The sequence below is a fragment of the Cololabis saira genome, chromosome 21, assembly GCF_033807715.1.
Source record: "Cololabis saira isolate AMF1-May2022 chromosome 21, fColSai1.1, whole genome shotgun sequence".
Classification (NCBI taxonomy): Eukaryota; Metazoa; Chordata; class Actinopteri; order Beloniformes; family Belonidae; genus Cololabis; species Cololabis saira.
The window spans coordinates 27,757,041-27,770,201 of NC_084607.1; the positions used below are offsets into that span (position 1 = coordinate 27,757,041).

Consider the following 13,161-nt stretch of genomic DNA (forward strand, 5'->3'; position numbering starts at 1 on the left):
TTATATTGAGTAGTAAAAAGTAAAGGAGTAATTGTACTCACGTCTGAGGCTGGGAGGGGTCATCCCCCAAGGAAACACTCTCGCCTTGGATTTCGTTGAAACACTTCTCACAGAAGTGGTACCTGTCAGCAAGAAGCCCATATTTTGGTGAACTACACCGTTCGTCATCAGCACAGCCAATCACAGAGAGGGCACGAAGAAGCAGCCGCCAATCAGGGCAGGGCAGGACAGGCCAGGGGGCGCGCACACACAGGAGGAGGCAGAGGGCAAGATGGGTCGTCGCCAGGAGGAAGCAGCCAATCGTGATGCAGGTTTTTTGTGTGGGCGGGTGTTTTGATTTTGCACATAAATTTCGGAGTGGATGATTGGTCACATCAAAGCAGGCCAATGCAGACAACACAAGCGTTTAAAAGAAAGAAAAAAAGAGGAGGGAGAAAGGAAGGGGAGGGAGAGATGTGGGGGAGGGGAGGTCAAAATGAATATATAAAAAAAGCGTGAAATAAGTTGTTACGGGACAGACGGAGACAATGGATGGACAGAGAGGGAGGTGGGGGTAAAGAGGAGGGATGGACAGACAGAATGTGAACAACAACCAACAGAGGACAGAGAGCCAAGGCAAAGCAAAGATTAGCGTCAGACATTCAGTGGTAACAACAACAACAACAACATTACAGCAACATGAGAGACCACTAGGAGCTGTGGAGGAGCAGGGGAGTGAGTCTCCAAATATGAGAAGGTAAATGAAGAAAGAATAATTAAATGGCAAAGGAACAGAGATCCATCATCCTTTCTGGTCATTTAGAAAGTGGGCAACCCTCTTCAGGAGGGCAGAGAGCACCCGCCCTCCTCCCACTCCGTCTGTGCAAGTGAACATCGGAAAACCTGGGCCGTCCGGTGTTAAAATTACCCAAACGGGAAACAACGGTGCCACAAATGAATCACAGCTGATGAAGACAGGAGCCCACTTAATGAATGACAACATAATGAAATTTAAAACTGTGAGCTATGAAGATGGAGATGGTGCCAGGGTAACCATTTGAAGCCAAATTTAAACTCATCTGTGATTGAACTGATTGATGCTATGCTGTAGGAAATACAGTTAATGTGAAAAAATACAACAACACAAACTAGCCGATTTCACTGACTGAATTTTAACAGAAGAAGAAGAAGAAGGAGGAGGAAAAAAAGAAGGTCTAGATCTCAACAACAGCTTATGAAAACAACTTGCCTGTGATCGGCATGTGTGGTGTATCGACGGCTCTTACCTGTTCTGGTAGCTAAAATAAGCAGCGTCACGTTGGATGGTGCATAACTGTTTTCCGTAGCAGCAAAGAGTTTGAGGGGCAAACTCAAACTGCAGAAGTAAAGGGACAAAAAGAAAACATTGCCCAAGTATTATTGGAGGAAATCTAATAAAATGAATAAACTCTGGCCATCACACACACGCACGCACGCACCTGGATGTGGATGAGTTCACATCATCGCAGTAACACGTAAACTAAACATTACATTTAAAAACGTTCTCTTAAATATAAGAGCTGATCCTAAACATTATCAGGATGCCGCTTTTTAGCCTCAGGGGAGAGAAACTGATCCAATTCTGTCCAAAATGGAAAACCGTTCCAAAACACCCTCTAAACCCCTAAAACTAACACGACATCCTCTTTGTTCAACTATTGCTTGTCTGAAAGCAGTTTCACGTAAACTTCAGGCATCTACTCATATGTTTGTTAATGAACATTTCCCTATATTTGTGCCCATCACTCATCTGTTACTCTTTCTGAAAGAGATATGACTAATTTGGAAGCCACTCCTGGCTTACTTTCTGCATAAAACAGACAATTTTATCCTAAAAAAGGTGAAACCAAGCAGCTCTGCCTCACCTTCCTCCCACAGCAGTACCCGAGGCCTTGCATGATGGGGTCGATCTCCGACTCAAACACCTCAGCCAACTTGGAGCAGTACTTGTAGACTCGCGACGTCTTCCTGTTGTATAGCCAAGCGTTGTTGAACATCAACCAGATGTCTTCTATGTACTGCCACGGCTCCTGGTACTGTCCTGTGTCCAACTTCCGCTTGATGGTTGACAGATCCATGGGGTTCTTCACGATGTCAAAATAGTCCTGGATTGGACGGGTCGCCATTCGAATTGGAGATCCAGTTCAGGTGAGGGACGGAAGGGTAAGAGAAGGGAGAGGAGGAGGCAGAGAGGGGCCCGGTTTGGTCATCCCAGGTGGAAGGCCAGAGTTGGTTGGGGAGAGGAGTGTGACCGTCGTCGGCATCGTGGGTGTCGCAGTTAACCAGGTGGAACCACATTGGGGAGAGAAGAGGGTGCAGGGGGACAATGATGTTGAGCGCTGCAGAAAAGAAGGTTCACGTGCAAACAGAGAGACATGACAACTTCTGCCCTCCAGCTCTCTGCTTTGCACCCAATACTTGAAATTAAAGTGCCAATTTATGCTGTGAACAGCAATCAAGTGACCTTGAAATTGATCCTAGTCATCCCTGTCCTCTTCTGATTCAAAAAAAGATGACGACTTGCTAAAGCAGTTGTACATCACATAAATCATTCTGTAACTGAAGCCAAGCAATGCCACTGTGTTGTCGTGATCAAGTTAAAAAAAGTTGTCACACAGCTGGAGGAACGGTATCGAGCAGGGTGCAAAACCAAGAATAACAGAGCAGTTGCATAAGTAATAAGCAAACAGAGATCTAAACTCTTCAGCAATTATGTGGCTGGCATTAACAGCAGCAGCATCAGTGGAACTAGGATGGCAGTGTTGAAGCAAACAGTGCTGAGGTGAAGCCAATGTAAGCGGCGTCTTAACGCGTTTTCTTGTTCCTGCCGTCTGCGCTCCGTTTCTCCTCACGCAACACGGCAGTTTGAAAAAGAAGCAGAGGAGGGCGAGGAAAGAAAAAGGCTTTTGGGGACAAACAAAAACAAAACCCAAGGTGTGGATTTCCATCAGCAGGTCCTTCTGAGCGTCGCCTTAGAAACAAGAGTTTCAAACAAACCCTCATCTCTGAATAAACCACTCACATGAACAAACAGGTGATGCATATTACCATGACAGCCCGCGGAGCCAAATTTACAACACTGCAGTGGTTATAGATGTGTGTGAACTCAATATGAACGGCTGTTACTCGCCAGCTGAAAGCTGCATCGCTTCACTGTTGAAGTCGCTGAGGGAGGAGACGACCAGTACTCGGCTGTTACTCTTAAAGTGGCATGTATGAAATTTCATATTTTGCGAGACAATTGGAGTCTTAGCGTGCTCTCTTGCATCTAATTTGGATGCACGAGAGCTGTACACCTCACACACTGCCCACCTGAACACTGTCACATCACAACTGGTGAGGAACTGAACTAGGAAGCTAGCAGTGAAATACTGAAGTTGAAAACAAATTATGAAAAAAATGAAAGTAAATGAAAGCAATTGGCTGATGAAGTGCAAATTATATTCACCAAGATATAGAACAAAGACAAGACAATCTATTTGTTGTATAGAATATGCTGTGAGCCACTGACTCAACATCTAGAATAATGCACATTTAGACTGTGATAAAATTTGATCTATGAAAATTACTTTCACTGTTGGGAACAAAATATTCTGATTTCATTTCTTGCTTTAAATTTGATTTGCGTCTATGTTCATGAAAGCCATTGCGTTGATTTACAAATGACATGATCAACTGAGGACAGTACAAAAATCAATATATGCACACAAACACATCGAAATCTAATTTTCTAAACTCCTATCATGCACTGAGGTTAAATAAAACTCAGGAAGTAACAGAAAATGTAACCAATATGGCAAAAATTGAAAAAGAGGAAAAAAAATATATATAAATGAGATGAGAAATGAAAATTATACATGACAAGAAACAAAACGACAAAAAAGAAAAAAAAAGCTATATTTTTACAGGAGTTGAAGCAAAATGGCAGCCAGTGCAGTCCCTTACCAGGTTAGTTTTGTTACTAGTTCGAATACGTACGGGTATTCCCAGTAACTGGGGGTCCACCGGCTGACGAAAGGGCAGGGACTCTGGGTCCTGCCGGTACAAAGCCTCCAGGGTCGGCATCAGAGCCTGACGCAGCTCCTCCGGTTTAACTGCAAAAGGGGGAGTAATAAAAACAGAGTTCAGAGGCAGAGCCTTGGTCTGTACGGACAACCTTCCCTTCAAAGCTTCAATGGATGTCAAAGTGAATCAAAGTCCAACTCTAAAAGGAGCTTTTGAAAATAGCCATCCTCAGATGACAACGACCGTATTTTGCGGACCCTTAGGGGCACAATATCAATGAGCAGGTCTATTTTCATACATAAAAGGTGCATGATAAAACATTTATTAAGCGATATAAAACAGTCTGGTAAGTCAAAATGTATTCAACTCAGAATATCCTTCAGTTGTAACTAATACACTCATATCTTAAAATCATTAATCCTCCACGAATCCACAAATAAAAAGTGCAGCAGGTAAGTGTCGTACTACGTCCTGTTCTCTGATTGGTTCATCGTTACCAGCGTGTGAGGTTGGAACAGCGTTGTAGTCCGACATATGATTATAATTGGATTATGATATAGATTTGAAAATTGGGTTTACGCTAAAAACCTGGCGTTGGTTTGACGTCTAATTACAGGAACGTAACATTGACAAGACTTATCCAAGCAAGGACCGACTTTAATGCGTCAGCTGAACGGTCCGACAATCAATCGAGCGGAGCGACTTCGTCACTTACCAAAGTCGCACTAAAACATTGACAGATTTTTGAGGGCCGTGTACCACAGAAAATTGGTTTTAGGCCAGTGAGCACAACAAAATTCATACACAAGGCTCACCTGATTATAGGGCACAGAAAAATTAAGTATTTTAAGTAGCCTTATAATACGGAAAATACGGTAATTGTAGCCTCTCATTATTACCTTTTCCCTCTGAAACAAATACTCATTAATGTGATACTGATTGCACCATAAAGGGGTCACTTACTTTTCTTCTTGCTCTGAGCGCTGGCTGGGGAGCTGTTGGATGTTGACCCCTCCTCTTCCTCTTTGGGCTCCTTCTTCGGCTCAGGCTTCGGTACTTCACTTTTCACTACCGCCAACGACCCAGAGGACGAGGACGAGGATGTGTCCATGGGCTCCTCTTTGCACCCATCTCCTGATGGCTTTTCTTTCTTTACCTGAGGAGAAGATTAGCGTTTGTCTGATGACTTCCTTATGGGTGAAACCTTTCATTTAACTGTACTCCAACTCTTCAGACAATCTTACCTCTGGTTTCTCCTCCATCTTCACTTCGTTCTCACCCTTTCCCATCTTTCCTTTGCCGTCACCTTGGGTGTCAGATCCGTCGTCATCTTCCTCCTTCTTTACTTCTACTTTAACATCTTCCAGGCTGGGACCAGGTCCGTCCGCACGCGTCAGCTGCGAGTTGGGACCAGTGCTGCTTGTGACTGACGCTGGAGAAGAAATCTGGCCCTCTGATGCCATAAAAGGCTTTGAAGAGAGCTGACAAAAAGCACAGAGGTGGGGTGATGTTTAGAAACATAGAATCAAGAAACGGGACACATACACGGCTCTCTTGTATGCAAGTTAGGGGTGTAACAATATATCGTGCCACGAAATTTCGTAATACAAAAACGTCACGAAATGTGTCGTGGAGGTGACAAACTATCGCGATGTTGGGTTATTAATATTAATCTATTGTGTTGATTAGTAACGTGCATCCGACCACGCGTGCCGACCGCGACTCGACCCGCGGACCAAAATCTTACTCCGCTCAGAAGAAACTAGTCCCGTTTTGTGGTCCCGTTTTGAGCTCTGAACCTTTACTTATGTAAGGGTGGTGTAGAAGTTAAGCCGTACCTTATTAAATTAAACCTTTTTTGGGTCGTCTTACACTTATAAGGTGAGCATGAATCAATCTTTTTTATGATGTAAAATTTTATTTATTTATTTACTTTTATTTATTTAATTTTAGTTGTTAAATTTCTGGAAAAGAAAAAAGTCAAATCATACATGAGAAACTATTCAGTTTGTGGCCAAATATTTACAAATATACTTGTATGAAACTGAAGATCATAATGCAAACCTGACATTTACTTTTAGTTCAGTTTGTGGAAAATGGTTGGCCTGGCTTTCTCTTTAAAACTTAAACAGTTATAAAGCATTACAAACTGGAACAATAGGGAAAATGCACAGTATTGTTTTGTATTTTGTGTCTTTCAAATAAAATACTATTTTTTCCCAGTCATATGTTCCTCATTCAAGGTTGTTAAAAAAAAATACTGCTATAATATCGTATCGTAATCGTGACCTCAATATTGTGTATCGTACCGTATCGTGAGATTAGTGTATCGTTACACCCCTAATGCAAATATAACAGGGATCGAGCTCAGACTGGCAGTAAAGCTGGTGGGAGTTTGATCTACTCACAGGGGTCTTTGGCAGCTTTAATGGCACATGTGGGTTCGGTGTCCGGGCTGACGGAGTCTGAGCTGCTTGGGGTTCCGGGGAACCTAAGTCCCCAAGCGTCTGCTGTGGAAGCTGACTGGCTTTGTCAGCGTTCCCCGTCTGCCCTGATGGCGTTGGCTGTTGCGAGGCTTGTTGCTGCTGCTGCTGCTGCTGCTGCTGCTGCTGCTGCTGCTGCTGCTGCTGCGAGTTCTGTGGAGGAGGGACTTGGGGTGTACTGGGAGTATGTGCCTGTGGAGTCTGGGAGCGAGGTAACGTGGGCGGCGTCTGATGGGGTTGAGGCGTTAGGCTGCGTGCTGGTGAAGGGGAGTTTGTTCGTACAGGTGGACAATGAGAGAAAGCATTGGGCTGGGTGGAGGATTGTGGGAGGTTGGATAGCGACCCCATGCTACTGGCATTGGCAGGACCCATGGAGCCTCCGGAGGCTCCAGAGCTGGGGACAGATGAGACGGACTGTGCTGCAGGGCTGCTGGCTGGTAGGGAAGGTGGTGTTGACATCTGGTTCTGCGGCAGAGAATGGAGCGATAAAATACATTGTAAATGAATTTTATTGTATTTATATAGCATCTTTTACGATATAAGTTGTCTCAGACCCTAAATAATAGATTAAAATGAATTCATTGCTAAGGGAAAGTGACACACTTCAAGTCAGAGGACCAACCCAGTGATCATGAGGCCGCGCCCGGGTTTGCTGCCTTCACTTGTTTCAATCCCAACTAAAACCACACCTCTTCTCTGCTTTTGACCCGTTCTGTTCGTCTGAACTCAACTTAGGCTAAGCAGGCAACACTGTTCTGTCTCTTAACCTTACCGAAGGCACATTAGTCTGTGCTCCTGGCTGGTTCATGCCAACAGGACCAGAACCACGTCCAGGACTAGAGCCAGGAAACTGGCCTGGAGGGAGGTACTGGTTCTGAAGCTGCGCCGCACTGGGTTGACTCATTCTCGTCGCTCCCATGCCCATCTGTGGGGGAAAAAACCATACGTGTGAACTCATCCATCACTGGAGCCGTCAACAACACTAGAAGTTGCAAAAACCTGAGTAACATTTTACAACGGCTAACGGATGATCTCCTCTCACGTCTAAGAATGATACGCCAGGGTTTTTTTTAAATGTGGGCTAAAAGTTTTCCCAAGACTTGAAATCTTGTGCGTTCATTATTCACGTGACTACAAGTACAAGATTTCTTTGTGAATCAAAAGGACAACAATGTTTGGATGTCAAAAAGAAAACCTTGAATCTCACCATAGACCTAATGACTGAGATTGTGAGAATATCCTCAAATTGAATCAAGACCTTTCACGACTTTCTTCCAACTTTGGAAACTTCTCTGCGACCTTGAATTCGGTTGTAAATTAATTAAGTGTTTGGTCAATCTGGCAATTAATTAATTTACAACCAAATTAAGTGTATGGTCAGTCTTAGTGACTAGGTGACCAATATTATCAATTTCATTTGGTGAGATCCAACCTCTTAATGCATATAAACCTCAAAGTACTGACGGGTACCGTGATGCTTACCTGGTTCATTGGAGGATTGTGAGGAAGAGGAGGCGTCGACCTTTGACCCACTGACTGCATCGCCATTTGACCAAACTGATTCATTCCTAAAAGTGATGAGGAACAAAAATGAAGAAAAAAAAAGAAAAGTCAAGATGTTGATAGGGAAAACAAACTCAAAATACAAGTCATTTCAGAAGAACTTGTCCTTGTCAAGGGTGGTATACCTGCTGGACTCTGCATCCTGTTGACCATCTGATTAGGACCAGCTGGCCTGACCATGGATGGATCTGCATGAGGACCATCTGACAGGAAGGTAAAGAGTTACGGATATCAAAAATATAGTTGTCAGGATCACAAGCTTCAACATTAGCTGGGCCTGGCTATCTGTCCTATTGCTTTCATCCAAAAACAACTAAGTTTAATGTCAAATTTAATATGAGAAATAAAATTTAGAAAAAACAACAAAAAAGAAGCAGGGTAAGTTTTAAACCTCAGCAGACTTGCACCCTGTGGTAATATCTTTGAAAGCATATAGTGTATGTGCAGGCGGAGAGTGACGTTTAGCCAACAACAGTACATGTACTTACTGAGGGCTGGTCCAGTGGGCAGGGTTGGCTGTCCCATGCCTGGAGGCCCCTGGGGGAGACCAGAGGACGCTATGCCAGGCTGGCCCGGCATCACGCCCTGCTTCTGAAGCCTTGTCCTCCTCTTTTCTTCCAGTTCCTTTTGGATTTTGTAGATTTTCTCTGCCAAGAGGTGGTAGTACTCCGCCTAGAAAGGGACAGCATTGAGGGTTTTAAGATTTTGCACAACAAAACAAACCAGAACAACATCATGGTCATAGAACATTGTTCGTGCGGGTTTCCTTACCCTACTGTTAGCTGACTCATACATGTCCCCCTCTACTTTTCGAGCATACGCCACCAGATTCTCCATCCGCCGGTCCTTCAGTGCAGCTGGGTCAGGAGTAGGAAAAATGGCCTGGACTCTGCTCGGAACCATGCAAAGGAAAAACAGACAACTATACCAGCGACGCTTAACTTGAGGACAGTGGACGCATCCTTTTGACGTGTCTCACTGCAAATGATCTGATTCAAATTCCATCATTATTAGTTTATTTCATGAGCTCCATTACACTGAGGCATTTGTATGACACATCAAACTCACAGCTTGTGGACAAGATGGTTGCGGAGGTCTTGCGTGATGTCCTCATGCCAAGACTTCCTCATTCCTGCAGAAGGAGCAGCAGCTGTGGGCATCGAGCCCAGGTTCCCCACACCATCACCAATCAAACTGAGGAGGAAACAACAGAGAAAAGGTCACAACGTAAAGGTTAAGCAATGTGGGAGTAATGTTGACTTTGTTTATAGTCTGTTGTACAGCATGGGATGGCTGAAGCAAAACATAAAAACGGTTAAAAGAAATGCAGGTCAACCTCTGTGCACTCATAGAGCTGTGCAACATCGAGTCTGGCAGTAGGGTCGGCTGCTGGTTTGGGGATTGCACCTCAACGCCACCATTCACTCCCATAGAGTTCGCTCCTTGGAAGAAATTGAAGTACAATGAGTAAGAATCACTTTTATGGCAGTAATACTGACAGAATTACCTGTAAAATACAATCACTGCACTTTAGTACGTATATTTTATTTATCTCTTGCAAGGCGAGATAAGCTAGATTTGTTTAACAAAGTCATTAAATGCAGTATTGGAAAGCCAGAAACAAAACATGAAGGGCAATCCCATTCAAAACCTGAGATTGCTTCTGCGAATCCCTGTTAAATTGGTTTCTATAACGACACCCGCGGTAGCAGCTCCATTCATTGACAAGATGTGATTAAAAGTTCTGAAACGCTAGTTTATTGACTTAATTTTGTTAATATAATGCCGAGGCAATCGTTAAAAATGGACATCCATGTTAAGGACAGGTCCTAATAAGCCATGATACATCGTGAGAAATACATATTAAACTAACCCATGGCATTTAGGCTCCTCATCCCAGGCTGTCCCTGGAGCCCCTGGTTAGGCATGCTGGCCTGCGGTAGCTGCTGGGGCGGCTGGTTGCCCTGGTACGTGAGGCCCAGTGCAGCGTAGGCCCTCTCTATGGAGCTGGGATCAATCTGGTTGGGGGGGTTCAGGTTCGGCGTGTTGGACTGAGCACCTGGTACCCCCGAACCTAGAGCGTTCACTAAACCCATCGCTGCACTGTTGACTAAAGCTGCGGAGATGGAAGGAGAACAAGGGGGGAAATTTAATTAAAGAAGCAAGAATATTACAATTTAGGTGAATTTGAATAATTAGTCTTTCATTAATACTGTATATAATAAAACTCATTAGCAAGTTTATTGCTCAAAGTCACTCACACTGCTGGTTTCTTTTATCCCCAGCGTTTTTCAGTGGCAAACATACAGGACAGTCATGTCTTGTGCAGTTCTTCCAATGCGAGATGATCTGTCTGGATGAGGCACAATGTGCAACTACAGGAAAAGAGACAAATAGGGGGGAGGAAAAAAAAGGTTAGATAAAAGGGAAAACAACTGCCCAAAAGAATAAAAAAAAGAGAGACTAAGGGCCAATCCCAATGTTCACCCTACTCACTACCACTTCACCCTCAAAATGAAGCCACAAGGGGTAGGGCTTTGTAATCTTCCCTAGGGATTGGGACACCACTTGCTATGTCACTGCGTGGTTTACGTTCGAGTACGTAAGTGGTCCTGGGCATTTCACAGATTTTTGTAAGATCAGGTTGAAAGCAATATTTTGAGTTAGTTTCTACATAAAAAGTTTCTACATTTTCTAGCGAGAAATATATATTTTACTTTCATAATAATCACTCGCTCGTTTTTTCAGATCTCGCCAGAATAAAGTCTGATTTATGGAATGAATCGACGCAGAGCCTACGGCGTAGGTTACGCGGCGACGTGCGGCGCGCTGCTGCGTAACCTACGCTTTAGGCTCTGCGTTGGTGTAACGCGGAACCATAAATCAGCCTTTATTCTGGCGAGATCTGAAAAAACGAGCAAGCGAGTGATTATGTACATTCACTGACTGAATATTATGAAAGTAAAATATATATTTGTCGCTAGAAATGTAATCAAAACACATTTTTATGCAGAAACTAACTCAAAATATTGATTTTATTCACTAAAAATGAGAAATGTCCGCCATGTTTTTTTGTTTGATTCAGTCTGCAAATGACGTAAAGCATTCTGGGAAATTTTCTCTAGCCCTCGGTCAGCGAGTGAGCATCTGAAATCCCTAGCTGTGAAGGGGTAGATTCATACACACTAGCCCTCGTTATGCCCACTACCCTTACATGCAAAGTGGAATTGGGACACCACTACCCTCACAGGAACCCGCAAAATTTAGGGGTAGGGCTGAAAAGTAGGGGTAGGGAGAGTATTGGGACTGGCCCTAAGTATAGTGAGAAACTGTGACGGAGAGCGATGACTGACGACAAGTGTCTAAAGGAAGACAGAGTTGGCAGAAACCAAGAAGCTATAGTAGTTAGTCATTCAACCCAAACAATGTATCGTGGAGGCTCAATGAGAGTGTAAAGAAAAATTTCTGATTAACAGCTATGAGAGAAGAAATCATAAAATATGTGAAACTGGAGGCCAATCGAGTAACATTTCACAAAATTCAAGTAATAATAATAATTAAAAAAGAAGAAAAAAAAAAAGCTTCTGCAGACGCATGACTACTTTAAAGACCGTCAGGTGATTGTTGTCGCCCACACAGCCTTAAAATAAAAGGGCAGCAATCAGCATATCAGACTCACCCTGGCAGGACTTGCCAGCCTGGCAATGAGTCATGTGGTTGAGCACGTTCTTCATGGTGCGACAGTGGGGCAGGTTGCACTGCCGCACCTCCCCGTTGGCCTGCTCCCTCCGCTGGCACTTGTGCGCGTGAAGCAGGAGGACGAGCTGCTGTTGAATGAGTTTCCTTTTCTCTGGGTCAGCGGTCGGTGCTGCTGAGCCGGGTCCAACCCCCACAGCGTTGAGTCCAACCTGGGACCCCGCCACAGCTGCTGCTCCGCCGACAGGCACTCCGACTGAACCGGGCTGCTGAAAGGAGGGAAAGATGAGTCTTTTTTTTACCTAATAACAGATTAAAAACACTCACAAATGACAAGCAGCACCTTGATTATAACCATCTACTATACTTCCATATATTATTTATTTTACAAACAGAGTCTAAAGCATGAACAAAGTCTGTGCTTAAAGTTGATTATCTCTATCCATACTGCTCATCAGACGTCTGATATATTATGGGAAAGGACTCAAAGTGTTTCCTTAAAAATTCATTAATTCACGTTAAAAACCAGCAGTGACTCAATGTTATCTGACAGAGTCGCTGTGAGACATTTGAGTGATTTTACTTTAAAAATGACTTATCCCTCGATATTCCTTGGAACACCTAGTTGAGCTCCTTCATTAAATTTACGTAATGCAACCTTGTCGACTTCACAGCATGGTCTCCTTCCCCGTTGAGATTTCCCAAACATCTGTATGCCTACTGAAGACAACACTGACTAATCTCTTGAGGCCAAGAAGAGGTGTGATGGTAAAAGTGAGCATTTCTGTCAATTAGCTGGTATGTTAACGTGTGCAAAAGCAACCACTGGGCTCTCTCTCTCTGGATTTAAGAATATTTAAAAAGGCATTTCAAGAGGAATGAAAGTGGTTCTAATATTAATCAGCTTGATAAGTGATTTTTTTAAGTACAATTCTACACCATTTGATTGTTTATAGGGCTGCAGCCATGGCCCAGTGGGTAGAGTCGGTTTTCCTCTGACTGGAAGGTTTGCAGATTGATAACATCACACGTCAAAGTGTCTCAGGGCAGGAGATTGAACCCCACATTCCCCCTAATGCACCCATTGGGTACAACTGTAGAAATTAAAGCTGTATTATTAAACCTGCTGTACGTAGAGTAACTAACTGTAAAAGCTGTAATAATACAGTTCACACCCTGGTCATCACCTCTTTGAACTTCTATCCTCAGGGAGGTGTCTCAGGGCAATCAAGGCAAAAACCAACAAACTAAAGAATAGCTTCTACCCAAGAGCTGCTGTTGCCCTGAACACCTCAAACTCAACCAAACCCTGAACTGCTCAATCTACACTATACAATAAAAAAAAATCTGTTTCTTACATATCAAGCACAATATTCCAAGTGCAATACCCCTGTTG

The 13,161-nt window shown here is 43.6% G+C and overlaps 1 protein-coding gene across 7 annotated transcripts in view; it reads right to left on the reverse strand.

The window, feature by feature from the left end:
* Positions 1 to 13,161, reverse strand: part of ep300b (E1A binding protein p300 b) — a 34,078-nt gene that overhangs the window by 11,017 nt on the left and 9,900 nt on the right. The window contains exons 6-22 of one of the 7 annotated variants that reach the window (XM_061711947.1): positions 11,749 to 12,034; positions 10,331 to 10,444; positions 9,943 to 10,185; positions 9,406 to 9,511; positions 9,138 to 9,263; positions 8,841 to 8,958; positions 8,558 to 8,741; positions 8,195 to 8,272; positions 7,989 to 8,074; positions 7,279 to 7,431; positions 6,432 to 6,971; positions 5,268 to 5,504; positions 4,987 to 5,179; positions 3,964 to 4,112; positions 1,884 to 2,123; positions 1,266 to 1,354; positions 42 to 152 (exon numbers count right to left, since the gene is read on the reverse strand). In XM_061711947.1, the coding sequence (XP_061567931.1) occupies positions 42 to 152; positions 1,266 to 1,354; positions 1,884 to 2,123; positions 3,964 to 4,112; positions 4,987 to 5,179; positions 5,268 to 5,504; positions 6,432 to 6,971; positions 7,279 to 7,431; positions 7,989 to 8,074; positions 8,195 to 8,272; positions 8,558 to 8,741; positions 8,841 to 8,958; positions 9,138 to 9,263; positions 9,406 to 9,511; positions 9,943 to 10,185; positions 10,331 to 10,444; positions 11,749 to 12,034 (3,053 nt within the window). The remainder of the gene's footprint in view (positions 1 to 41; positions 153 to 1,265; positions 1,355 to 1,883; positions 2,124 to 3,963; positions 4,113 to 4,986; positions 5,180 to 5,267; positions 5,505 to 6,431; positions 6,972 to 7,278; positions 7,432 to 7,988; positions 8,075 to 8,194; positions 8,273 to 8,557; positions 8,742 to 8,840; positions 8,959 to 9,137; positions 9,264 to 9,405; positions 9,512 to 9,942; positions 10,186 to 10,330; positions 10,445 to 11,748; positions 12,035 to 13,161) is intronic. The other 6 variants (XM_061711953.1, XM_061711952.1, XM_061711948.1 and 3 more) reach the window with 6 other exon arrangements.